The sequence below is a fragment of the Callithrix jacchus genome, chromosome 4, assembly GCF_049354715.1.
Source record: "Callithrix jacchus isolate 240 chromosome 4, calJac240_pri, whole genome shotgun sequence".
In the NCBI taxonomy this organism is placed as follows: domain Eukaryota; kingdom Metazoa; phylum Chordata; class Mammalia; order Primates; family Cebidae; genus Callithrix; species Callithrix jacchus.
In genome coordinates, this window is record NC_133505.1 from 78,712,306 (window position 1) to 78,740,193 (window position 27,888).

Genomic DNA, 27,888 nt, shown 5'->3' on the forward strand with positions numbered 1-27,888 from the left:
CTAGGCATGTGCCACCATGCCCAGCTAATTTTGTATTTTTAGTGGAGATGGGGTTTCTTCATGTTGGTCAGGCTGGTCTCGAACTCCTGACCTCAGGTGATCCGCCCACCTCAGCCTCCCAAAGTGCTGGGATTACAGGTGTGAGCCACTGTGCCCAGCCTTTTTTTTTTTTTCAGACAAATCTTGCTCTTGTTGCCCAGGCTAGAGTGCAGTGGTACAATCTCGGCTCTCTTCAACCTCTGCCTCCCAGGTTCAAGCGATTCTCCTGCCTCAGCCTCCTGAGTAGCTGGGATTACAGGTGTGTGCTACCACACCCAGCTAATTTTTGTATTTTTAGTAGAGACAGGGTTTCGCCATGTTGGCCAGGCTGGTCTTGAACTTCTGACCTCAAGTGAACCACCAGCGCCTCCCACAGTGCTGGGATTACAGACATGAGCCACTACACTCAGCTTGAAAATACAGTTCTAAAAAGAATACTAGGTTTTCTTTCTGTACTATCTCCTTGTGTGATAAGCAAAATAAAATAAAGTATATATAACTTAATTAGAAACAAATGATGAACACACATTTATCAATTCCACTATAACATAAGGCAGACAAAATGACTTAAGTAGCTTAGGTTATGCATGTGTACATTCAGAAAAGAATATCCTAAGAAATTGGCCAGTTCTTATTTTTCATCTTGCAAATGAGATTATCTAAACTCCCTTGCAGCAGTAATCCTATAAGTGATAAACAGCTATAAATGATACTCCTATAAAAGCTATTCAGAAAATTTAAAAGTTAATTTTTATTATGTAAAACAGGTTTTTCCAAATTTTCTTCAAGATGGTAGAAAGTAATGAAAGAACCAATTTTGAAACAGATCAAGATGTATTATGGCATAGCAGTAGTAGCTATAGTTACAAGTTATTGCCCAATCAGTTCCTGGGAAAACAGAAAAAGAAAGTGATTCAGAGTATATATAAACAAAGTGTTTGTGGTTTCTGTAGGATGAAAAAATACCTTTTAATATTTTTACTTGTCAGTTTTTTTTAAATTAAGGTTGTTTCCTTAAAAGATAGCACCTACCGTTTGATTATGATGAACTTTTATGGGAGAAGAATGCTCTGGACACGCCTTGGAAGTTCTATTATCTTCTAAAGTTGTATTTGAATCTACCATATCCACTAAAGCAACACTTAGATTCACACGTAATGCATACACAATGAAGAAACCAAAAAAGGCCAAAATTGCTAAGTTGTAACGAGCAGAGCAGCACACTGGAGCTGAAATAAAGATTGAGGAAAATTTTTATTTATTTTTAAATTTTCATTTTTAGAGACAGAGTTTTGCCATGTTGCTCAGGCTGGTCTCAAACTCCTAGGCTCAAGCCATTCGCCTACCTCAGCCTCCCAAAGTGTTGTGATTATAGGCATCAGTCACCATACCCGGCCACTTTAATTAAAATAGCTAATTATATGATATTGTCTAAATAATGAAAAAGGTTGCGTTTTAAAAGTACAAAAATAATTATAAAAGAAATTTAAAGAATATTCTCAGATTAAACAAATCTAAGAAACATTGATCAAAGATTAGCCATTCCTCGTATCTGTAGTTTTGGTAAAAATTTCACATGAGAGCCTGAACTATAAGAAAGTTCATTAAAACATGGAGGTTTTATCACTTTTGTTGAGAAAAAGATTTATTCCAGATTCAAACTGAATCCTATTCTCTGTCAGCTAGCACAGATATACAGCATGAGAAAAGTAGGTAAGGAGGTTTAATGGCATTACTATTTCTGGAAAGCTATCTGAAACATGGTCAATAAGTACTTCAGTACTTAAAATGACATGCTGTATTACTATGAGTTAGTAGCCATCTCATTGTAAGCGTAGCATAGCAAAAAAAATTTACTGCCAAAGGTAGAATATGAAATTTCTCTTGATAAATTTCTTACCTTGAAGAGTATCCTCAAAGGCTGGATTTGAATCAGAAGCCATGATTAATACTTAAAGCCGTCATAAACTAAATGCATTTAAGAATCTAGACACAAACTTGCAGAACCTATGATAGTTGCAGCATCTGTAACAGTCGCTCAGTAGTTATCATGCTTAAAGCGCTCATAGCCAAAAGGGAAATGAGTGAATGTACCACGATGATTTAAGAAAAAGGAATGCAGAGTAGGTTGGAAGAACCAAGAAAAGAATCATGTGAGAGGAGGAGTTTGACCTATTTTTTACTCTAACTGTGGGCTTATGCATAGTTTCTCTTTTTCTTTCTTTTACTGAGTTGCAGAGTTGGAGAGGGATGAGATTCAGGAAGCTGCTAAGGATAATCAACCTCTTAGTAACAGAGAAATTAGCAAATTCAGAGTCTGAACATCTTTAAGTTTAGTAAACTCTGCGTGGCTGATAAGCATCTCTTTAAAGATCTAAATATGTATTTCATTAAGCTATGGCATATTAAAATTAAAATTATGTATGTAAATATGTGTGCTTTTATTTGGTAATGACACATCAACATCATATATGTGTATGTTTTTCTCCTACTTAAGAATCTTGGGGTTTTCAATGACCTAGCATCAAAGGAGAGAATATATTTTACAGAATACGAAAGTCTTAATACCGGCTCAGATGAACTGATTTGGACTGAAACATTAATGAATATGCACAACTATGCTTGAGTTTATATTAATATATTATGATCCAACTCACTTTTCTGTATGCTCTTATATATTTAACAACTGCTATTAATTTTTTTCTCTAAGATTTACTTCTCTTAATAGAAAACTTTTCATTTGGCATTCTTAAATCCTTTCTTCAGGGGCACAGCTATGAAGTTCATGGTACCATCACCATACTTAGAGACAGATCTGTAAGAACTGAATTTCTAAAGTTCTATTCACATTGTCTCTATAAGTAGAATCCAGGTGAATTTGCTTTCTGCTTCATCCAAATGGGCAGTTGTCCAGTTAATGACAGTTTGGATACTGAGAGGCACGTTTTGTAAAAAAACCACATTTCCTTTTTTCTTCTTTCGTTTTTTTAGAGACAGGGTCTTGTTCTGTTGCCCAAGCTGGAGTACAGTGGGTGATCATAACTTAATGTAACCTCAAATTCCTAGGCTCGAGTGATCCTCTCACCTCAGCCTCTTGAATAGCTGGGACTAAAGGCATATGCCAGCAAATCTGATTAATTTTTAAATTTTTTACTTGTGGAGTCAGGGTCTCACTATGTTGCCCAGGCTGGTCTTAAACTTCTGACCTCAAGTAATCCTTCCATCTCAGTCTCCCCAAGCCTGGCAGAACACATTTTCTTTATCATTGTTCTGTGTCAGGTGATATTATCAAAAAGTCTGGATGAAAGACTCATAATCTCACTACATTTGTGCATTAAAATCTGTTACTTTGAGCATTTTGGAGCAAGACAAATCTAGATTTAGGTACTATGTATGCTTTGTCACACAGTATTTAAAAAGATCATTATCGGGCCGGGCGTGGCGGCTCACACCTGTAATCCCCAGCACCTTGGGAGGCTGAGGCAGGCTGATCACGAGGTCAAGAGATTGAGACCATCCTGGCCAACATGGTGAAACCCCATCTCTACTTAAAAAAAAAAAAAATCATTATCTATTTCAGCAAAGGAGTGAGGAGATGTGAATTATGGTTTAAAGAGCTTATCCAGCTGATGGTGTAAAGAGCTCATCTGGTCCCTGCGTGGAGATTATAGAGAAGAGAAGTGTGAATGGGAGTGGGGAATGTACAGCCAGGGAGATCACTTAAGGGACTACTGTAGCTCTCCCGGTAAGAGATGAAGGTGGCTTAAACTAGAGTGAAAGTAGCAATGAAGAAAACTGGGCAGATTTGAGATGTTTAAAGGGAGAATTAACAGGCTTTGCCCAAAGGTAACTGTGGGAGTAAGTGAAGGGGAGGGATGAAGTTATTAGTAATTCTCTTACTCTAAAAAACTTTATTTTATGCTACTCTAATTTGTAATGTTATTATGCCATTCTATCCATATTTGCAGTTATTTTACTGTATGTTATTAGTTTTCCCTAAGTGATGTTTTATTTGGACTATGATATATCTTATGTGAATTAGAAGGGGCTAGAAGGTTGGAAATGAAAGAAAGGTAAGTAAAATGGTTTCAAATTACTAGTGGTATTACTTGGAAATCTGACCTTCAAGTTATAGGTTCGGCAACTTTAACTTTTGGGTGCACAGTCAATAATTAGAAAATAAAAAGCTAACTCAGTTGTCACAAAGTATATGACTATGAGATTCTAAGAAATATTAAACAATTACTAGCTAATAAAATGGTTGCTGACTACAAATATATTCAGTCAGAAAAAATTATTTCAAGAAGGTATAGCAGTAAAGAAAAACCTGCCTGTGAACTTGGATAATCTTGGAAACTGATCCAGGTGACTTCCTGCTCATTCAAGAATACTTCACTTGGAGCAATCCAAGCAAAGGCAGTAGCATGTACAGAGGTATGGAAATGAGACAGATAAACACAGGGAGAGCAGGACATTCTAAATGATCTGTGGTATCTGGACTACATACTGTAGTAACTCTAAGAACTAACACTATTGAGTGAGATAGTGGGTATTAAGTTTAATAACATAAAATGATAGATAATTTTTTTTGGAGACGAAGTCTTGCTCTGTCATCCAGGCTAGAGGGCTGTGGCACGATCTCGGCTCACTGCAACCTCTGTCTCCCAGGTTCAAGCAATTCTCCTACGCCAGCCTCCCAAGTATCTGAGACTACAGGCGTGTGCCACCACACCCAGCTAATTTTTGTATTCTTAGTAATCCACCCACCTTGGCCTCCCAAAGTGCTGGGATTACTGGCATGAGCCACTGCGCCCACCCAATAATAGAGGATATTTATTAAGCAAGCAGGGTATGGTGGCTCACACTTATAATCCCAGTACTTTGGGAAGCTGAGATGGGTGAGGACTGCTTGAGGTCAGGAGTTTGAGACCAGCCTGGGCAACATGGTGAAACCCCATTCCTACAAAAAATTTAAAAAATCAGCTGGTTGTGATGTTGCACACCTGTAATCCCTGCTACTTGGGAGGCTGAGGTGGGAGGATGGCTTGAGTCTGGCAAGTTGAGGCTGCAGTGAGCTGTGATTGTGCCACTGCACTTTGGCATGGGCAAGAGTAAGACTCTGTCTCAAAAAACAAATATTACTAAGCACTTACTATATGCTTGGCACTAGTCCGAGTGTTTGGCCTGTATTAGGGTTATTAGAAGGGTTCACTAAGTTATAAATGTAAAATACCTAGAAGAGCTTGGCATAGAGTAACTGTGAATTATTATTACTTTTTTTTTTTTTTTTTAGGAATTTAGATTATTTGTTAAGAATCGAGGTTATTTCTCATTTGTGAGAAAGTAGGATTTGCGAAAAGAAGTTGTTGAAAAGAGTTGGGGCATGAGGTTCCCAGTGAAACATAGGAATGCTGGGCAGATACCCATACAGAACAGGTGGGAACAATCTGTCCTAGTGTGTAACTTCACAAGCACTGAGTACTGCATGCCTGCGCTCAGGAGTAGGTACTAAGAAAGCAGATAGCCGGCACTGAGATGGATGTGATTACAAAGCAGAGGGCAAGGGAACTGAAAGTATTGGCAAGAAAATAAAGTGTTGGGCTGGGTGCTGTGGCTCACGCCTATAATCTCAGCACTTTGGGAGGCTGATGCAGGAGGATCGCTTGAGCCCAGGAGTTCAAGACCAGCCTGGGCAACTAACTGAGACCTTGTTTCTACAAAAAAAAAAAAAAAAAAAAAGAAAAAGAAAAAGAAAAAGAAAAAAATTAGCCAGGCATGGTGACACATGCCTGTAGTCCTAGCTCTTTAGGAGGCTTAGGTAGGAGGGTCACTTGTGCCTGGGGCGTTGAGGCTGCAGTGATCCCTGTTTGTGTCCCTGCATTTTGGCCTGTGCAACACAGCGAAACCGTGAAAAAAAAAAGAAAATAAAGTGTTGGATTTGGTTATACCCCAAGAAGAAAGCAAAATGGAGAGGGTTGAAGGTTTAGGAAAATATACACTAGAATATAAAAATCTATAAGGGCAGGAGCTTTTGTTCTGTTTTGTTCACTTCTTTATATCTCTAGAGTCTAGAGCAGCGTGTGGGAGAATTAGCATGCTGACACAATTCTACTTTCTACACTTCACATTCTACTTACGGAATACTCATGACAGTAATTCAGAGAGACAGACTCATAACCCTATCAAACCCTCAGACCTACCAATTACCAATTTACAGTAAACCAGGAGGGCAAAATAATATGTTAAAGGACACCATAGGCATATAAAATTGGAAGGAAAAAAAAGGAGGGAGGGGGAAACAAATTAAAAGAGACAACAAACATTTCAATCATTTGGAAGGTATGGACATGATGGAGATCCTGATTTGAACACACTATAAAAAATTAGGACATAGGCTGGGCACAGTGGCTCATGCCTATAATCCTAGCACTTTGGAAGACCGAGGCGGGCAGATCAGCTGAAGTCAGAAGTTCAATATCAGCTTGGCCAATGTGGTGAGACTCCATCTCTACTAAAAATAAGAAAATTAGCTGGGTGTGGTGACATGGGCCTGTAATCCCAGCTACTTGGGAGGCTGAGGCAGGATAATCACTGGAACCTGGGAGATGGAGGATGCAGTAAGCCAAGATTATGCCACTGCATTGCAGCCTGGGTGACAGAACAGGACTGTCTCAAAAAAAAAAAAAAAAAAGAATATAACTGAGGAAATATGAACACTGAGTATTTTATATTCTTTTTATTTGTTGTGATAATAGTACTGTAGTTATGCTAAAAAGAGTATCTTTTAGAGCTAAATAACAGAAACATTTACATATGAAATGACATGGTATCTGGGATTTGCTTCAAATACATAGTATGTATGAGCATAAGAACAAATGAAGCAAGACAGGCCATGAATTGATAACTGTTTAATCTGGGTGCTGGTTACATGGAGGTTCATTATATACCTCTCTTGATTGCCATATATGCTCCTCCTCTTTAAAATTTTTATCATATTCTAAATAGCAAAAACATTATGTTACTACTATTTCCACTTGCTCTCCAGTGGGTATGAAAAAACAGAAAATAAAAAAGGAAATGGTTATAATGAAGGTAGCCACCTCAAGCCAGCAAGGACAGGGCCAGTACCCTAAGATCTATATATATATTCAACCCATGAATCAAATAGGGATTGTTTTTAAAAGTGATGTTATGAGCTACTTTTTTTTCAATCAACTTTATTGAAATATAATTTACACGATAAATATATACATTTGTCCATCTCAATCTTGATTGAGATGTATAGCTTTTCTATCCACATCTCTGCCAACATTTGGTATTCTCAGCCTTTTTGATTTTAGCTATTCTAGTGGGTGTGTAGTGCCTCATTGTAGTTTTAATCTGCATTTTCCTGAGAAAAATGATTAACACGAGCTAGATTTTGATTATAATATACGTATTTTTCAATTGTAACAATATAATAGTTTCTGGCAAATATCTTTATTATAATTTTTACTTCTGTATTTCTATATTATTTTATGAGGAATATTATAAAATTTGAACACTGCAAGCCACAGAAAATGATCACTTTATGGAACTAAATCTGACTTCCAGGTAAAATGTAACTATGGTATGGTATTTACAGTTTGTGTTGACTAAAGTAAGCTCCCAGCTGCCATTTGGAGCTACAATCTTGCCACCTCTACTGCCATCATCTGGTAACATTAAAAACATAAAAAATATAGAAAACTATACAATTCTGGGTCAGCCAAAGTCAAATTTCCAATGCAACTCTTTCTCAGACACACACATATTTGACATTATAGAATGCATGCAAACTGATTTGTTCTTTAGTTTTCGTTACTTTTAAATATACTACAAAAGTGTCAAATATTTTAATTTCCTCAAATTTAGGGAAGATGTTTTCTGAAGTACCTGCTTTTCGATTTGTTCCAAGACCTTTGGCAAATTACCTTAGCACTCTATAGATATCTTGAGGATAAGTGAACTGTTTCCTAACTTAAGTTATAGACTGCCAGACGGAAAACAAAAATGTCCTCAATGTCTTTAGTCTCTTACTGCACAAGACATTACTGTCTGTACTGTCAAGACATTCTCTGGGTTATGCAGTAATTGCCCTCTGCATACTCACAAATGTTAACTCCAGTCCTTTTTGCTTCCCCTCCCCGCCTAAGAAGCTACCAGGTCACATGCTGGCGGACACGCAGTGACGGAAACCTAGCGGTGACAGGAAAGGACAACCCTTTGCCTATTGATTTGCAGGTTTCTCTTACACCAGGGTCCTTCGCACGGACCTTAGCCCATTCATTTGAAGGTTCTCTCCCAGTTCGTTCTTCCACTGGGTCCCTCGCTCGGCACTACCCAAAATAAGCATCAGCTCAGGGCCGGCTGTACAGCCGCTCCTCGTCCCCGTCCCGCGGGACTGCACCCGCCGAGGCCCGGGCTCGGCTCCGCGGTCACGGTCCGGCCCCCGGGGTCCCCGAGGGGCTTCTGGGCCCCGGGGCAGTCGGGGCCGAGCGGGACTCTGAACGGGCACCCCTCCTACTCTCTCCTAGCGCCTGAACAGCTCCGGCCCCGCCGGCGCAGGGTGCTGGTACCCCGGCCATGTAGCCTGGAGACCGCTGCCCCCGGGACCGCCGACTACCCGAAGCCCCTCGAAGCCCCCGGCGCATACCGGCTTCGGCCTGTGGGGCGCCTGACAGAAGAGGCGTGCGATCCGTGCTCTCTTCGCCATCCTTCTGGGCCAGGTCCCGAACCGGGGACTTCATGACGCCTACGTAGAAAAGGCGCCTTCGCCACCTGGCAGAGAAGGGCGCGCCGACCCAACAGCCCGAAACCCCTTGGCTGAGCTGGCGGGATCAGCAGGGGCGGGGGCGCTGGCACCGCCTCCCGGACACGTCTCGTTCCCGCGGCCCCGCCCAGAAACGGCCGCGCCGACTCCGCCCCCGCCGCCATCTTAGGTGTGGGCAACTCTGGCGTGGGTCGGACGAGGCAAAGCAGAGTTCCGGGAGTTCTGGCGGGATTGGCGCAAAGTGAGCCCGCCCCGCCGGTGTACACACGCCGGGGAGCCAGGGTTCGGACGACCGCCTTCGCTCCTGCGCCCTCTTGTAAAGTGCAGGGGCCGCACTTCCTGCAGCGAGGACCAGTGGGTGATTACAGGAGGGCAGTGGGGACTTGAATTGCATATAATTAAGGGGAGGTCTTCGACCGAACTAGGGAAGTGGGTAGTGTGCATTTGACAATTTGACATTCAGTTTTTAGCGGTCAGTTGCCATACTGTTAGCAACCTTTGTACGATCTACCCCGTGACTGTGACAGCATATTGTCCCTAAAATAGCTTTTTTTTTTTCTTCAGACAATGTCTTGCTCTTTTGCCCAAGCTGGAATGCAATTGCGCAATCGCAGCTTACGGCAACCTGGAACTCCTGGACTCAGACGATTCTCTTACTTCAGCTCCCCCAGGTAGCTGGGACTACAGCCAAACGGCACCATAGCTGGCTAATTTTGGTTTTACTTTTTATTTTTGTAGCGGCAAGGTCTCATTATATTGCCCAGGCTGATTTCGAACTTCTGGGATCAAGCAGTCCCCTCCTTGGCCTCCCAAAGCGCTGGGATTGCAGGCATGAACCACTGCTCCTGGCACTAAAATAGCTTTGAAGTGAAAAAAACAGCAATGGAAATGTGTTGAGTCTTATGAAATTGTTGGTTTTATAGGTAAAAATAATCAGCATAGGTAGTTTCATATGGTTTGGCCTATGGAATCCTCTGATGTATGTGTGCATGTTATATCTCCATAATATAATTTGGATAGATTGTGCTAGCATTTGCAGACTCTGAGAAAGTGAAACTAGGAAAATGTGGGAGTTCAGTCAGGCTGGTGGGAAAATTTTAGTTATGGAGAATATACACAAACTCTTTTGGAAGTCCTGCAGGTTTTTACTATAGAACTTGGCTGAAGGCAACCTTGTCCCCTTGGTTAAAAAATTAGAGTAGAAACAAAGGAACGTGGGGAGTTTATCTAACTTGTTTACTCATATAGTCCTAAAACTAACCTTTGATTATTCCGGATGGCTCTCTCAGGGGGATGTCTGCCAGGGATTATTACCCTGGGATATTAATGGTGATTGCTTTAGGCCTTGGAACCTTTAATCTTTATCCTCAAAGCCTTTGTCATTTAAGGTATGCTGAATAAAGGCCGGGAAGTCCAGGGAGTTGGGTGGGAGGAGCTGCTATTAACTACTTTGAGTGAATGACCAGAACACCCCAGCCTTCTCTTCCATTGTATTCTGTGTTGGAATGTACTTATTTATCCATTGTTGAGTCAGGGTGTGCAGGACAGACCCCTGCAGGAAAATCCAGCTTGCGTTGGTGGGGCAGATCTGGAGCCACTAATAAAGGCTGTCTCTGTGGAGGTAGAAAAGATGTGGTAAATGCTCTCTGAGAGTTCGGTGTAGACAGGGAAGACCCACAAACCAATAATTTAGTAAACCAGAGTACAAGCGTGGTGAGGTCCACGTGGGAACAATGGGGAAGGTCCTTTACCCAAAAGGGAGGGTGAGGATTTCTACAGGCATCCCTACCTCCAGATCAGTAAATGCTAGGGAAGTTCTCAAAGCAGCAAATCAAGCCTTGTTTCTGAGTTGCTGAATTACCATGTAGATTTTTACACTCTCTAAGGGTTGTAGGAAAAATGCCATTCTCAAACTTGATTCTGCAGAGTCACCTGGAAAATCCTTTTAAAATGTAGATTCAGATTTAGCAGATCTGGTGTGATGGTTAATTTTATGTGTTAACTTGCAGGATGTTTTTTGATGAGGTTAACACTAAAATTATTGAACTTTGGGTAAATCTGGTTGCCTTCCATAATCTGGGTGGGCTTCATTCAATCAGTTGAAGGCCTGTCTAGAATAAAAAGTCCAACTCCCCCACTTCTCCTCCCCAAGCAAGGGAGACTTCTCCAGCAGAGTGTCTTCAGACTCGATCTGCACCACAGATCATCCTGGGTCTCCAGGCATGTGCACCGTCATCTGTTTTGGGTCTGGAGTTGGCTGGCCTATATTGTGAAAGCCAAAACTTTATTACCCAGACTACCCAATTGGCACTGTTTCTCTGAGAAGCCTACTACATCTGAGATAGGCCTGAGATTCTGTACTGCTATCAAGCTCCCAGATGTCCAAGGTTATAGAAGACTTGGGCCAGGAAATATAGGTTCCAACAGATTTGAAGGACTTTAAACCAGAGGAATTCTTTTTTTTCTTTAAATACACTTTTTGTTTTAGAAGTTTTAGGTTTACATAAATGTTGCAAAGACAGTACAGTGGGTTCTCCATAGCCTTTGCTTAGTTTGACCTATTATTAAGATCTTATGTTAGTATAATGCATATATCATAAGCCAGTATAGATAATGAATTATTAATGGAAGTTCATACTTGATTTGAATTTATTTAATTTTTATCTAATATCCTTTTCAGTCTCAGAATCTCATCCAGGATGCCATATTACATGTAGTTATGTTGCCTCTTTAGGCTCCTCTAGATTGACAGTTCATGACTTTCATTGCTTTTGCTGACCTTGACAGTTTTGGTAGGTTTTGTAGAAAGTCTCTTAGTTTGAGTTGTAAATTTTTTTTTTTTTTTGATGGAGTCTCACTCTGTTGCTCAGGCTGGAGTGCAACGGTGCGATCTTGGTCCACTGCAGCCTCTATCTCCTAGGTTCAAGCGATTCTTCTGCCTCAGCCTCCCGAATAGCTGGGATTACAGGCTCTGGTCACCATGCCCAGCTAATTTGTTGTATTTTTCATAGAGATGGGGTTTCACCATGTTAGCCAGGATGGTCTCAAACTTCTGACCTCGTGATCCACTCATCCCAGCCTCCCAAAGTGCTGGGATTACAGGCATGAGGCACCACACCTGGCCTGAATATTTTTCTTATAATTAGACTGGAGTTAGGATTTTTGAGGGAAAGGTCATAGAGGTAAAGGACCATTCTCATCAAATAATGTCAAAGGAATGCGCTCTCAACCATTTATCACTGATGATGATCACTAGTGATTTTAAGCCTCATCACATGCCTGAAATCATGTTTGTCAGTTGTTTTTACTGTGAAGTTAACTCTTTTCCTCCTTGCCTCATTTTTGTCTTTGGAAAGAAATCAGTATGTGCAGCCTTCTCCTAGGGATGGGGAGTTATCTATATTCCACCACTTTGAGGGGCAGCATTCTTTTGTTTGAGAGATTTGTTTATTCTCCCCCATTTATTTACTTATTCAATCATTTATTTATTTATTTTCGAGACAGAGTTTCGCTGTTGTTACCCAGACTGGAGTGCAATGGCACGATCTCGGCTCACTGCAACCTCCGCCTCCTGGGTTCAAGCAATTCTCCTGCCTCAGCCTCCCAAGTAGCTGGGACTACAGGCATGCACCACCATGCCAAGCTAATTTTTGTATTTTTAGTAGAGAAGGGGTTTCACCTTGGTGACCAGGATGATCTCGATCTCTTGACCTCGTGATCCACCTGCCTCGGCCTCCCAAAGTGCCGGGATTATAGGCCTGAGCCCACACTCCCGGCCCATTTATTTGTATTAGTATGAAGTCATGGTTACTTATTTTATACTTTGGGTTATATTCTCAATACTATTTTACTTATTTTATTGCTCAAATTATTCCAGCTTTGGTGACTAGGAGCTCTTTCATTTGGCTTTTGTGTCTTGCATGCCCCTATTGTGGTGTTTTTGAGCATTTCCTTACTTTCTGGTATGATAAGCTATTCCAGGCTCATCTTGTGTATTCTCCACCCCTGCCATTTCTCTAAGGAGAATGATATTACAAACTAAGATCTGAGCACTGGGTGTACTTCTTTCTACTGCAGTATCATTGATTCTAGGTTCAGAGGAGGTACTTTTGGTTTGTTTCATAATCTTCCCAAGATTTTGAAACAGATGTTACTCTGTCACCCAGACTTGAGTGCAGTGGTGTGATCATGGCTCCCTGTAAGGCTCAACCTCTGGGCTCAAGTGATCCTCCTACCTCAGCCTCCCTGTTAGCTGAGACCGCAGGCAGGTGCCACCTTGCCCTCTAATTAAAAAAAAATTTGGTAGAGATAGGGCTTCCCTATGATGTCCAGGCTGATATTGAACTCCTGGGCTCAAGTATCCTCCTGCCTCAACGTTCCAAAGTGTTGAGAGGATAGATATGAGCCACCGCACCTGGCCCTAAGAGGATTAAAAAAAAAGTATGATGACACATTTTTTTCTCCCCTTATATCTGGCATTTGTTTCCCCATTGCATGCTACCATAGAAGATCATTGTTGGTGTTTTTAATTTATTTGTTCTTTCTTTTTTTCTTTTGAGATAGAGTTTTACTCTTGTTGCCCAGGCTGGAGTGCAGCGGTACGATCTCGGCTCACTGCAACTTCTGCCTCCTGGGATCAAGCTATTCTCCTGCCTCAGTCTCCTGAATACCTGGGATTACAGGCACCTGTCACCATGCCTGCCTAATTTTTTGTATCTTTAGTACAGGTCGGGTTTCGCGATGTTGTCCAGGCTGGTCTCGAACTCCTGACCTCAGGTGATCCACCCAGCTCGGCCTCCCAAAGTGTTGGGATTACAGGTGTGAGCCACTGCGCCCTGCTTCATATTTATTCTTTAGTTGGTACTTTTCCTTTATCAACACTTTAGAACAGCACTGTTTAGCAGAAATATAATGCAAGCCATAGATGTAAAATTTTGAATTTTCTAGTAGCCACATTAAAAAAGTAAAACAAGGCCGGGTGTGATGACTCACACCTGTAATCCAAGCACTTTGGAGGCCAAGATGGGCGAATCACCTGAGGTTGGGAGTTCAAGACCAGCCTGACCAACATGGTGAAATCCTATCTTTTTTTTTTTTTTTTAAAGTTAAACAAAGCAAAATAAAATGGGAAAATTAATTATATAACATACATTATTTAACCTGATGTATCAGTTCAACATGTAGTCAATATAAATGATTAATGAGATAAGCTCTTTTAAGCTAGGCATATATCTAAAAGAGGAAATCAGTATATTGGAGAGAGAGCTCTACTCCCATGTTTATCCTAGCTCAGTTCTAGTCTCAGTAGCCAAGATATTAAATCAGCCTGCGTCCATCAATGGATGAATGGATAAAGAAAATGTGGTACATATATACGATGGAATATTATTCAGCCATAGAGAAGAATAAAATCCTGTCATTTGCAGCAACATGGATGGTCCTGAAGGTCATTATGTTAAGTGAAATAAGCCAGGCACAGAAAAGTTCATATGTTCTCACTCATATATGAGAGCTAAAAAAGTGGATTTCATGGAGGTAAGAATTGAATAGTTGGTTATCAGAGACTGGGAAGGGTAGAGGGAAAGGAGGATGAAGAGAAGTTGGTTAATGGGTACAAAAATATATGTTGATAGAAGCAATAAATTCTAATATTCAATAGTATAGTAAGGAGACTATAGTTAACAAAAATTTATTATATATTTCACAATAACTGGAAGAGAATTGGAATGTTCCCCACACAAAGAAGAGATACATGTTTGAGGCGAAGGATATTCCAATTACAGTGATTTGATCATTATGTTGTATGCGGGTATCAGAATATCATATGTCCCCCCAAAATATGTATAACCATTAAACAGTAATAAAAAAGCTCATCTGAAGAATTAAAAAGGATGAGAAAAAAGTATAAATGTTGTGATTTTTTTCTGGATCATTGTGCACATGCTCTTGGGTAGGTGCACCCCACTTTGGAGATCACTGTCTAGACAATAAAATCAAAATTCTTTGGTATAGATCACAAAGCCTTTACAAACTGGCCCCAGCTTACATTTCCAGTCCCATCTTCCACCACTGCTGCCACGCTCTGTGCTGCACTTTGTTCTGTTCATTGAATTTCATACATATCATGTTTTCCTTGTGTTGTTTCCTCCACCCGTTTGCTTCTTTTATGTATGGTAGGTTCTTATTTGTCCTTTCAGGCTAAAAGATCACCTTTTATTTAATGATTCCTTGATAATCTCTCCCTTACTCTGTGCTCCTCTGTATGTTGTACACACCTTTGTTATAGCATACTGTGTTAAAAGTTATCTGGCCAGGCGCGGTGGCTCAAGCCTGTAATCCCAGCACTTTGGGAGGCCGAGGCTGGTGGATCACGAGGTCAACAGATCGAGACCATCCTGGTCAACATGGTGAAACCCTGTCTCTACTAAAAATAACAAAAAAATTAGCTGGGCATGGTGGCGCGTGCCTGTAATCCCAGCTACTCAGGAGGCTGAGGCAGGAGAATTGCCTGAACCCAGGAGGCAGAGGTTGCGGTGAGCCAAGATCGCGCCATTGCACTCCAGCCTGGGTAACGAGCGAAACTCCATCTCAAAAAAAAAAAAGTTATCTAAGGCAGTTGAATAGTATATGACTCATTCCTTGAGAGCAGAAACCTTGACTGACTTATTTTTCATTTCCTGCTTTAAGCAGAGACAATGAATATTTATGGAACCCCGTACTATCTGTAAGACACTGTCCTGGTTGCTATGGGGGTATACACTATCAGTGGAGCAGATAGATAGATATACAGGATAGCAATATATATCAATGGAGCAGATAGATATACAAGATGTACAAACATAATTTCTGCTTTCAAGGAGCTTATAAGTGAAAGGCACCTTGAAGGAAATATTCTTGAAACTGTGCAAGGAAAAAGATAAAGTATTTTCCTAACAGTTATGGAAGTCAGAGGACATATTTTTGTATCTATTTTTTATTAAGCAAGTAGTATATGATTTTTTTTTTTTTTAGACGGAGTCTCTGTCACCAAGGCTAGAGAACAATGGTGCCATCTCTGCTCATTATAACCTCTGCCTCCTGGGTTCAAGTGATTCACCTGCCTTAGCTTCCCGAGTAGCTGGGATTACAGATGCGTGCCACCATGCCTGATTATTATTATTTTTTTAACGTAGATACAAGATTTCACCATGTTAGTCAGGCTGGTCTCAAACTCCTGACGTCATGATCCACCCATCTTGGCTTTCCTAAGTGCTGGGATTATAGGTATGAGCCACCACGCCCAGCCTGGTGTATGATTAATATATTCCAGAAGAAATTTTTAGCAAAGGGTTTCAATAATGGAGTCTGGACATACTTTCCCATACCCTGTTTCCTCTAGGCAGCTGTACTGTCAGATGTCCTCAGATACTGTTCAAAATATAATCAAAATAGGAGAGGCACATGTGCATAGCTTTCTGTTTCTCTTACGGCATGCACTCACTGTATTCATAGCAGAATTTGGATTTCCTCAGTGCTTTTTGACTTAATAATTGGGTACTTCTTGTGGCGTACTCACAGAGGTATGAACATTATTATAACCATTTCAAAGAGGAAAACTAAGAGATGGCAACCGAATGAAGTGATTTGTCGACAGCCACTGTTGCCATTCAGGTTTATTGCCTTTCATAATATTCAAATATTAGGTGATGCTTCTTCATAACTGTCTTAATTTTGTACATGTTGTATGTTATTTTTTGCACCTTAAATCTTGAAGAACAATTTCACTTAGTCTTGGAAATCATTCAAATGATAAGTATATAATGTGTGGTCAATTGCTGAATACAAATTATATGGCATTTTCTTTGTCAATTTCAGTTACTTTAGGGGAGCTGAAAACACAGCCACTGTAAAAAATATATATATATATATACACACACATACACATTAGTAATGTTACCTCTGTGAACAGCTTGGAAGAGAGCAATCTTTAAAATTTAAACACATTGAAAAATTAAAAAAGATTTGTCACAGTTTTATCTCTGACTCCAGAGAATTTAAAATAAATCAAATTTTGCAGATATTGTAAAATATTAATGGAGCAGATAGAAAATCAGCTGGTAGAATCACACAAGAAATACAAGAAATGGAACGACCTTTTGACATGAGCTAAAAGTGCATGTAAAGCAACTAAAAATTGCAAGGCTCACACAGATGAAAAGATTAAGGTTCAAATCTATTTTTCTAAGTAATATGTGAAGCCAAACAGGGCTGTTGAGTCAGCTTTTCCTGTTAATCCTTTTTGGTCCAAAATCTTTTCATACATCATATATTTGTATTTTCTGACCAAGAAACTATATAGGGGCTCAGAAACTAATTGCTGTTGTTTTATAATAGGGAAGAAAACTCAAAATCAATGGAATTTTTAAAACCTGCTGTATTTAAGTATAACTGATATATGAAAATTGCACATATTTAATGTGTATAATTTGATGAGTCTAGACATATACCCACACCTCTGAAACCATCATCACAATTGAGGTAGTAGACACCTTCAGAAGTTTCCCTGTGCCTCTTTGGTTTCTTGTTGTTGTGAGAACACCTAAAATGAGATCTACCCTCTTAACTCTTTAAGTGCACAATACAGTGTTACTAACTATAGGCACTATGTTGTACAGCAGATCTCTAGAACTTATTCACATTGTATAACTGAAGTTTTGTAGATATTAAACAAAGACTCCCTATTTCCTCTCCGTCTAATCCCTGGCAACTTCATTCTATTTTTTGCTTCTATGTGTTTGACTATTTTCAATACTTCATATGAGTGTAATCATGCATTATTTTGAACTTCTGTGTCTGGCTCATTTCACTAAACATAATGTCTTCCAAGTTCCTTTCATATTGTTACAAATGACAGCATTGGCATCTTTTTAAAAGCTGAATAATATTCCATACCCATTCATCTGTAGATGAAAATTTGAATTGTTTCCATGACTTGGCTATTGTGAATAAGGCTGCAATGAATACGAGAGTGCAGATATCGCTTCAAGATACTGATTTCAATTCTTTTGGATATACACCCAGAAATGGGAATGCTGCATCATATGGTATTTCCATTTTTAATTTTGTGAGGAGCCTCCATACTGTTTTCCATAGTGGTGCATGATTTTACATTCCTATCCTAAGCAAGGATCCCCTTTTCTCCACATTCCTGCCAACACTTGTTATCTTTTGTTTTTGATAATAGCCACCCCCAACACATGTCAGATCATATCTCGTTGTGGTTTTGATTTGCCTTTTTCTGATGATTAGTGATGTTGAGCATGTTTTCAAATATCTGTTGGCCATTTATATGTCTTCTTTTGAGAAATGTCTATTCAAGTCCTTTGCCCATTTTTTAGTAGGATTTTTTTTTTTTGCTACTTACATATTTTTGGTATTAGCCTTTTATCAAATGTATAGTTTGCAAACATTTTTTCCCATTTGATAGGCTGTCCTTTCTCCCTGTTGTTCCCTTCGCTGTGTAGAAGCTTTTTAGTTTGACGTAGTCCTACTTGCCTAGTTTTGCTTTTGGCTTTTGTTGTCTGTGCATTTGGTGTCATATCCAAGAAGTCATTGCCAAGACTCTGTATTTCTATGTTTTTTTTCTAGGAGTTTTACAGTCCCGTTTTTTTTTAGTATACTGCCCTAAGGATAAGGGGTGGGTGGTTTATGGCAGTCTGATGATTCTGCAAGATTGCGAGAATTTCACAACCCTGAAATTACTCCTTCAGGAGAAGAGAGGAATGAATGTGCACATCTGTAAGAAAGGATTTATTTATTTCTTTGTTTATTTATTTATTTATTTAGAGACAGGGTTTCACCTTGTTGATCAGGCTGGTTTCGAACTCCTGACCTCAGGTGATCCACCTGACTCAGCCTCCCAAGGTGCTGAGATTACAGGTGTGAGCCACCTCACCCAGCTGTTGGTTTATTCTTTAAGGACTGATTATCACTCAGGAGAAAGGAAACGTTTGAGAGGCTCCTGGAATCTCTAGCCTGGTCTATTGGTTAAGGTCTTTTCTGCTGAAGCCAGTCCATAAGTCAATGGATTTTGACATTTCGTGTTAAAACATCATCACAACCTACCAATTAACACAATTATAACTCTTTTTCTAATAAATATATTCTTTGAGTTTTACACATATTCAATCATGTTTAAGATGACACAGTAGAGTTTATGAGATATAGAGAAGCTGTGATTACTTATTTTGAAAGGAAGTAGCTGGATTTTCATTTTTTAGGTGTTCTTTCTTTTTTTCCTCCCAGATGGAGTCTTGCTCTGTCACCCAGACTGTAGTGCAGTTGCATGATCTCAGCTCACTGCAACTTCCACTGCTTGCGTTCAAGCAATTCTCCTGCCTCAGCCTCTCCAGTAGCTAGGATTACAGGCACACACCACCATGCCCAGCCAATTTTTGTATTTTTAGTAGAGATAGGGTTTCACCATGTTGGTCAGGATGGTCTCAAACTCCTGACCTCGTGATATGCTCGCCTTGACCTCCCAAAGTGCTGGGATTATAGGCGTGACCCACCGTGCCCGGCCAGATGTTCTTTAATAGGGCACGTTTATACTGGTTTTTCCATTCAGTAATTTAAATAAAAAGAGAAATGTACTCATGTGTAGTTTATCTTTTTGTAAATAAGAAGATTTAATACTTCACAGGCAAGTAACTAGAGTAGAGTAATAGTTTATCTTTTTAATTGAATTCCTCATGAATAAAAATTGTAACCTTGTAAGTCCATAGTTATAATGCTAATAAATCAGAATAGTTAAGTTTAATCCTGTCTATTAAAAAAAATTCCATCAGAATTGGTTCTATCAGTTGGTGAAATGACTCCAATCCATATCAATAGGCCTCTTTGTGGAATAAACAAACACAAAGACCCCAAAGAACAAATAGCCAGCAACAGAAAACCAAAACCTAATCTACAGAATGTGATTGATTGATTGATCTACTCCCTAAACCCAAAATAAAAGCCAACAGCAATAAGTAGATAATTAAGCATGCTGTGTAGTGACATCCTTGCATATAAAGGAAGGCACAAGGCTGAGGTTGAGAGAATTCCCTGAGACCAGACTTCAGTGCTGCAGTGAGCCATGACCTGCCAGCCTGGGCGACACAGTGAGACGTGGTGTCTAAAAATAAAAAATAACAATAAAAGGAAACACTTCAACTAGGTCTCAGTTTTAACTTTTAAGATGTATTAAATAATGAGATGTGTGAAGGAGAGGGAGTTAAGAATTAGTCGTTAAGACAGTTCTAGGGCAAAAGTTCCAAAAGTATTTTAAGGTAGAACAATTGAGAAAAGGTATTTACTCTGTTAAATTTGCATTCTCTTTTACAGTGATTTGTGTTTATTTGAAAAAATTCAATAGCTCTATTGTTTTATCATTACACGATTGTCTCTCATGTAGCCAAGTAGCCAGCTTAGCCACTGTGATGTCAAGAGAGGCAGACCCTGTATAATACTTTTCATGGGGAAGAACTTCAGTGAGTTAATCAGGAAATAATAATGCCTTTTATGAAGACAACAGGGTTGTTTTTTGTTTTTCCTAGAAAAAAATAATGGGTGGACTGTGGGGAGGACTTTTACCTAAAGGAGGAGAGATGATCATAGTAAAGCCAGAAACTGTTATTGATATTGTTTGGCTCTGTGTCCCCATCCAAATCTCATCTTGTAGCTCCCATAATTCCCATGTGTTTTGGGAGGGACCTGGTGGGAGATAACTGAATCATGGGGGTGGATCTTTCCCATGCTGTTCTCATGATAGTGAATAAGTCTCATGAGACCTGATGATGGTTTTAAAAATGGGAGTTTTTCTTCACAAGCTCTATTCTCTTGTCTGCTGCCATATGAGATGTGCCTTTCACCTTCTGCCATGATTGTGAGCCTCCCCAGCCACGTGGAACTGTAAGTCTAATAAATCTCTTTCTTTTGTACTGCCCAGTCTTGGGTATGTCTTTATTAGCAGTGTGAAAATGGACTACTACAGTTATTAACTTTTTAATAATTTTGTGCCACTAGTGCTTGCAAGCTAACACTCAACATGGTAAGAATATACCTGTCACTGCTTTGGTCCAATGTAATGAGAAGCAAAAGAAAATGAATACTCAGTGACTGGTATGTGTCAGACACCACAGTAAGCAGTTACACGTATTATTTAACTCTCTAGCATCCAGTGTTTGGTATCTTAAGCTTTTTTTTTTTGAGACTAATCTTGCTTTCACGTCTTGTCACCCAGGGTAGAGTTCAGTGGCACAATCTCCGCTCACTGCAACCTCCACCTCCCGGGTTCAAGTGATTCTCCTGCCTCAGCCTCCTGAGTAGCTGGGATTAGAGGCATGCACCAACACGGGTGGCTAATTTTTGTATTTTTACCAGAGATGGGATTTCTCTATGTTGGTCAGGCTGGACTTGAACTCCTGATCTTGTAATCTGCCCTCCTTGGCCTCCCAAAATACTGGAATTACAGACATGAGCTACCACGCCTGGCCTAAAAAAGAAAAAAAAATGTTTAACTGAGATAGAGATGAGGTCTTGCTATGTTGCCTAGGGTTTTGTCAAACTCCTGGGCTCAAGAGATCTGCCAGCCTCAGCCTCCAAAAGAGCTGAAATTACAGGTGTAAGCCACTGTGCCTACCCGTGTTTGGTATCTTTTTTTTGAGATGGAGTTTCACTCTTGTTACCCAGGCTGGAGTGTAGTGGCGTGATCTCAGCTCACCACAACCTCTGCCTCCTGGGTTCAAGCAATTCTCCTGCCTCAGCCTCCCGAGTAGCTGGGACTACAGGCATGTGCCACCATGCCCAGCTAATTTTTGTATTTTCAGTAGAGACGGGGTTTCACCATGTTGACCAGGATGGCCTCGATCTCTTGACTTCATGATCCACCCGCCTCGGCCTCCCAAAGTGCTGGGATTACAGTTGGTATCTTTATTTTTATTATATATAGCTGAGAATACCTGACATCAGAGAGAGTAACTGGCTTAAGCACAGGGGTTAGAATGTGTGTCAGGCTTACTCCAAATCCCATGTTCTTTCCATGCTGAGTTCCAGTAGATCATTTATGTATTCCTCATGCACAGGGAGGTACAAGATGGTAGAATGGGAGATGGAACAAATTTGGCAAAATAATCCATATCAGTTTATTATCCTATTCCTTGTGTAGAGTTGAAATTTTTCATAATGAAAAGGTTCTTTAAGGCATATACTGTTTTTAAAGGATTGTGCTGATCTGTTTCCCCATTACAATAGGGTGTAAGAAATGGAATTAGAATTTTGTCTAGGTTTCACCACTTGTTGCACAACAGTGAAGAGGGACAGGGTGGGGATGACTGGATTTCAACTAAGTAATAATTGAAATTCTTTTTGAAGCCATGTGTTGTATTGGCAATCAAATCCAAAAGTAGGGTAATTTCCTTAAAACTGTATCATAGCGTTCAATTTATAGATTCCCATGCCTAAGTAATCAGAAATAAACCACTGAAAAACAATGATTCTGAGACAGAACTGAAGCCATCATTGAAAGTCCCTTCTAGCCTGGGCAACACGGTGAAACCCTGTCTCTACTAAAAACACAAAAAAATTAGCCAGGTGTGGTGGTGCACACCTATAGTCCCAGCTACTCGTGAGACTGAGGTGGGATGATGATTTGAGCCCTAGAAGCAGTAGTTGTGTGAGTCCAGATCATGCCACTGCATTCCAGCCTGGATGGAAAAAAAGGAAGTCCATCCCTTTCTAAGCTTTATAAAGGCATGATAATATTAATTTCCTTAAACAAACATCATAACATTTAATTTACTAATTCCTGTGCCTAAATAATCAAAACATGTCAACAAAATGAAGCACTCACTCTAAGGCATAATTGAAACTCTCAGAAACAATGTCATCTGACTAAGCTTTCCCAGAATAGTTGGAAACATACACTATGTAGTTCTTTCAGATTGGCTTCTTTCACTTAGCAATAAGCATTTAAGGTTGTTATATATTGTTTCATTGTTTGATAGTCATTTCTTTATTTTCTTTTTCTTTAATTTTATTTTTGTTTTGCCATGGAGTCTCACTCTGTCAACCAGGCTGGAGTGCAGTGGCACCATCTTGGCTCACTGCAACCTTTGCCTCCTGGGTTCAAGCTATTGTCCTGCTTCAGCCTTCCTAGTAGCTGGGATTACAAGTGTATGCCACCATGCCTGGCTAATTTTTGTATTTTTAGTAGATGTGGGGCTTTACCATGTTGGCCAGTCTGGTCTCAAACTCCTGACCTCATGATCTGTCCTTCCTGGCCTCCCAAAGTGCTGGGATTACAAGTGTTAGTCACCACTCCCCACCTGGGGTGACAGTTTTTGTATAATTTGATTTTATACAATTATATAACTAATGGGATTTTAAAAAAGTCTGGGCAATGCAGAGTTAAAGCTAATCACGGTCTACTTAATAGTGCTTATTTCCTTTTCCTTTTTTTTTTTTTTTTGAGATGGAGTCTCCCTCAGTCACCCAGGCTGGAGTGCAATGGCCGGATCTTGGCTAACTGCAACCTCTTCTCTTCCTCCCGGGTTCAAACAGTTCTCTGCCTCAGCCTCCTGAATAGCTGGGATTACAGGCGTGTGCCACCACTCCTGGCTAATTTTTGTATTTTTAGTAGAGATGGGGTTTCACCATGTTGGCCAGGCTGGTCTTGCCTGATTTTGTGATCCACTCACCTCGGCCTCCCAAAGTGCTGGGATTACGGGCATGAGCCATCATGCCTGACCTCTTTTTTTTTTTTTTTTTTTTTTAGATAGAGTCTCTTTCTGTGTCCTATGCTAGAGTGCAATGGTGCGATCTTGGCGCACTGCAACCTCCACCTCCTGAGTTCAAGCAGTTCTCCTGTTCCCAGACTATTTCTAGAACTTTTATTATTTATTTTGAGACAGAGTCTCCCTCTGGAGACACACCTGGCTAATGCTTTGTATTTTTTGTGTAGCCAGGTTTTTGCATGTTGCGCAGGCTGGTCTTGAACTCCTGGGCTCAAGGGATCTGTCCGCCTCAGTCTCCCAAAGTGCTGGGATTTTAGGTGTGAGCCATTGTGCCCAGCCCTATGGAAACTAATTTGGAATAAGTAACCTAATCCTAGTTTCAGGTACTGGAAAATCTGTTCTCCAGTAAGTATAAGTGAAAGGTATTTTTAGGATGGATGGCATTTGTCTTAAGGTTGAGCTTGGCACTGAGTTGAGGCTATTTTCCTGTTTCATTGAGGAAAATTGCAATTCTTTTGTCCACAATGAAGTCTACAATGAGGAATATAAGATTATTTATGAGCAGGGTAGCAATCCTAAAATTCCTGTGGTCTCATTTTGTGTCTTTCCTAGTACTCTTTATAGCTCAGCTGTCCATCTAACAGTGGTGTAAGCTGAGGTTATCGATGGTTCATTTCACTAATATTTAAGTACATGATATTAAACAGTTATCTCAGGTAGATTCTTAAATTATACAACAGGTATAAGAATTAGATTTTTTTGGCCAGGCACAGTGGCTCACACCTGTAATCCCAGCACTTTGGGAGGCAAAGGTGGGTGTATTACATGAGAGTTTGAGGCCATCCTGGCCAACATGGTGAAACCCCCATCTCTACTAAAAATACAAAAGATTAGCCAGGTGTGGTGGTGTGGGCCTGTCATCCCAGTAACTCTGGAGGCTGAGGCAGGAGAATAGCTTGACCCCAGGATGTGGAGGCTGCTGTGAACCGAGATTGTGCCATGGCACTCCAGACTGGGTGACAGAGTGAGGCTCCCTCTTAAGTAAATAAATAAATAAAACAAAAATTATCCAGGCATGGTGGTGCTCACCTGTAATTCCAGCTACTTGGGAGGCTGAGGCAGAAGAATTGCTTGAACCAGGGAGGTGGAGGTGGAAGTTGCAGTGAGCTGAGATTGCGCCACTGCACTCCAGCCTGAGTGACAAAGCGAGACTCAAATACAAATAAACAAACAAAATAATAATTATTTTTTAAATTAAATTTTTTTTTAACAATCAGGAGCATTTTTTTAAATAGTCTTATCAGTAACGGTATTACCATTGTCACCCTGTGCTCTGGTCTGAATGTTTATGTCCCTCCACTCACTCCCCCAAATTCGTATGTTGAAACCTAATCACCAATGTGATGGTATTAGGAGGTGGAGCCTTTGGGAGGTGATTAGGTCATGAGAGCACAGTCCTCATCTATGGGATCAGTGCCCTCATAAAAGAGGCCCTAAGAGAGCTGCCTTGCCCCTCCTACCATGTGAGATACAGCAAGGAAGTATTATCTATGAACTAGGAAAAGGGTCCTTAACAGACACTGAATCCACCAGCACCTTGATCTTGGACCTCCCAGCCTCCAGAACTGTAAGAAATAAATTTCTGTGTTTATGTCTATTTTTTTATAGCAGCCCGAATGGACTAAGACACACTGTTACAGATTTTTTTTTTTTTTTTTGAGATGGAATCTCATTCTGTCGCCCAGGCTGGAGTGCAGTGGTGTGATCTTGGCTCACTACAACCTCAGTCTTCTGGGCTCAAGTGATTCTCCTGTCTCAGCCTCCTAAGGAGCTGGGATTACAGAGATGCATCACCTCACCCAGGTAATTTTTGTATTTTTTATAGAGACAGGGTTTCACCATGTTGGCCAGGCTGGTCTCTACTTCTGACCTCAAATGATCTGTCTGCCTCAGTGTCCCAAAGTGCTGGGATTACAAGCTACAGGTATGAACCACCGCGCCTGGCCAGAAATATCTTTTATTTTATATATATATATATATATATATATATATATATATATATATATATATATATATATATAAATATACACATTTTAAAATTTAAATATATGGAGATGGGGTCTCTGTATGTTGTTGACCATATGTTGACCAGGCTGGTCTTGAGTTCCTGGCCTCAAGCGATCCTCCCATCTCGGCTTGCCAAAGTGTTGGGATTACAGATGCAATCCACTGTGCCTGGCCTGAAACAGAAATATCTCTTCTCTTTCCTTTGATTTTTCCCAGTAATCATTAACTCTGAGGCACAAGAAAAGGATGAGGCTATATGGGGTTCATGTGGTTATCACCAGTAATATATTGCCTCAACTTCTTTGACCACTAGGTGGCAGGCTGATGCAGAATAACAGCTGCTGGGGAAACCGGATTGTGTTCTGTCTGACTTCTATGGACACCAGAGTCATGATGACCATCTGCAGCAGGCTTTTCCTGTCTTCAGAATGTGAAATGTAGATGAACTCAAGTGTCTGTCACCTTACAGACCTGCAGCCCCAATTACTATTCTTCATTTCTGCTGTAGACCTTCATACACAAAAAACTAAGTGTCCCACTGAGGAAAATTACTATCTTAATGTTATTCCAGGGGCCCTTAGATAGACATCTGGAATGTAGAGGGGCCACAGTATAAAATTTTGAGTCATTTCTGAAAACTCATACAAACATGGAACAAAGATCGAAAAAACAAAACAAAACACCAAATAACCCAGAAGTGGTGATGGGAATTGTAAAGAATGTATTAACTACAGTCCCTGGAAAGGCACTGCAGCCCTCTTTTTATGATAAGTCTAAGGTTTCAGGCTGAAGTGGCTTTCAGGGGTCCTTTCCTGGTGGGGATCCAGATCTTCTCTCTTTCACGTTACTGTTTTCTGCTTTGTAATGGTATTTGGAGAGTCAGTGTCTCAACCAAAATAAAGAGAGACTTTTGCTCCCAAGCTTTTTAGATTGAACAAATTCTATTTTGGAGACTGACAAATTGATCTGCTGTAAATGACTTCCATGGAGTGATGTTGTGGTCTCGTTGAGTTACTGCCTCTGATGCTTGGATCTTTCCAGACTCTCTCCTTGCCTCTCTCTTTCTACCCAAGCTCTTGTCTTTCATGGCCTGACTTCTGTTTCCAGTGCTAGCCTGTCCCCCAGTGCTAGCTATCTTATATCCTTGCTCAGTATTCCAAGGTTGCCTTGTTAGTCCTGTTGCTGTGTTATTGATTAGGCTCTACTACTGGCACCTGAACTTCTTACTTATACTACTCTTCCATTTTGAGACTCTTAGTGCTATTTGCACTTCAGGCAATTACCTTTACTTTTTTCATTTCCCTGTGGTTGCTTTATGGAAACAGATTAATAGAAAATTCAAGAGGGCCATGTGTAGTGGCTCACATCTGTAATCCTAACACTTTGAGAAGCCGAGGCAGGCAAATTGCTTGAGCCCAGAAGTTTGAGACCAGCCTGGGCAACACAGTCAAAATCTGGCTCTACTAAAACTACAAAAAGCCAGGCATGGTGCTGCACGCCTATAGTCCCAGCTACTTGGGAGGCTGAGGTGGAAGGACTGCTTGAGCCCAGGAGTTCAAAGCTACAGTGAGCTGTTTGCACTCCAGCCTAGGCAACAAAGCAAGACCCTGTCTCAAAAAAATAGAAAGAAAGAAGGAAAGAAAGAAAGAAAGAGAGAGAGAGAAGGAAAGAAAGAAAGAAAGAAAGAAAGAAAGAAAGAAAGAAAGAAAGAAAGAAAGAAAGAAAGAAAAGAAAGAGAGAAAGAGGAAGGAAGGAAGGAAGGAAGGAAGGAAGGAAGGAAGGAAAAATTCTGAAAAAGAACTAAGGGAGGAGATTTGCATATTAGATATCAAAACCTAACACAAAATTATATTAATTAAAGCATGAGATGTTTGTCTTAGTGGTAGACAAATAGATCAATGGAAGAGAAATGAGAACTCAAAAATAGGCTGAAGGATACATGGCAAATTGATATACATGTGGTATATTAGTTATCTCTTTCTGTGAGTGATAGAAAACTCAAAGGATCCATGGCTTGAATAAGATAGATGTTTATGCTGGGCGCGGTGGTGCATACCTGTAATCCCAGCCCTTTGGGAGGCTGAGGCGGATGGATCATGAGGTCAAGAAATAAAGACCATCCTGGCTAACATGGTGAAACCCCGTCTCTACTAAAAAATACAAACATTAGCTGGGCGTGGTGGTGTGCACCTGTAGTCCCAGCTACTTGGGAGGCTGAGGCAGGAGAATTGCTTGAAC

The 27,888-nt window shown here is 40.4% G+C and overlaps 2 protein-coding genes across 18 annotated transcripts in view; one reads left to right on the forward strand and one right to left on the reverse strand.

The window, feature by feature from the left end:
• The window catches only part of SLC17A5 (solute carrier family 17 member 5), a 50,562-nt gene extending 40,272 nt beyond the window's left edge, over positions 1-10,290 (reverse strand). For 3 of the 6 annotated variants that reach the window (XM_017971104.4, XM_035296134.3, XM_017971102.4), the window contains exons 1-2: positions 8,714-8,914; positions 1,072-1,268 (exon numbers count right to left, since the gene is read on the reverse strand). In XM_017971104.4, the coding sequence (XP_017826593.2) occupies positions 1,072-1,268; positions 8,714-8,807 (291 nt within the window). In that variant the 5' untranslated portion in view covers positions 8,808-8,914. Of the gene's footprint in view, positions 1-1,071; positions 1,269-1,939; positions 2,122-8,713; positions 8,915-10,091 lie in introns of those variants that run through there. The other 3 variants (XM_035296135.3, XM_017971103.4, XM_035296136.3) reach the window with 3 other exon arrangements.
• Positions 1-27,888, forward strand: part of CD109 (CD109 molecule) — a 305,344-nt gene that overhangs the window by 105,951 nt on the left and 171,505 nt on the right. For 2 of the 12 annotated variants that reach the window (XM_078369550.1, XM_054254173.2), the window contains exon 1: positions 8,998-9,188. The exons of 4 other annotated variants lie outside the window; for them this stretch is intronic. Coding sequence is in view for 3 of the 8 variants with exons in the window: in XM_054254168.2 (XP_054110143.1) it covers positions 20,634-20,761 (128 nt within the window). In the remaining 5 variants the exon portion in view is untranslated. Of the gene's footprint in view, positions 1-8,997; positions 9,189-9,394; positions 9,502-20,516; positions 20,762-27,888 lie in introns of those variants that run through there. 6 more of the 12 variants (XM_054254171.2, XM_078369549.1, XM_054254169.2 and 3 more) reach the window with 5 other exon arrangements.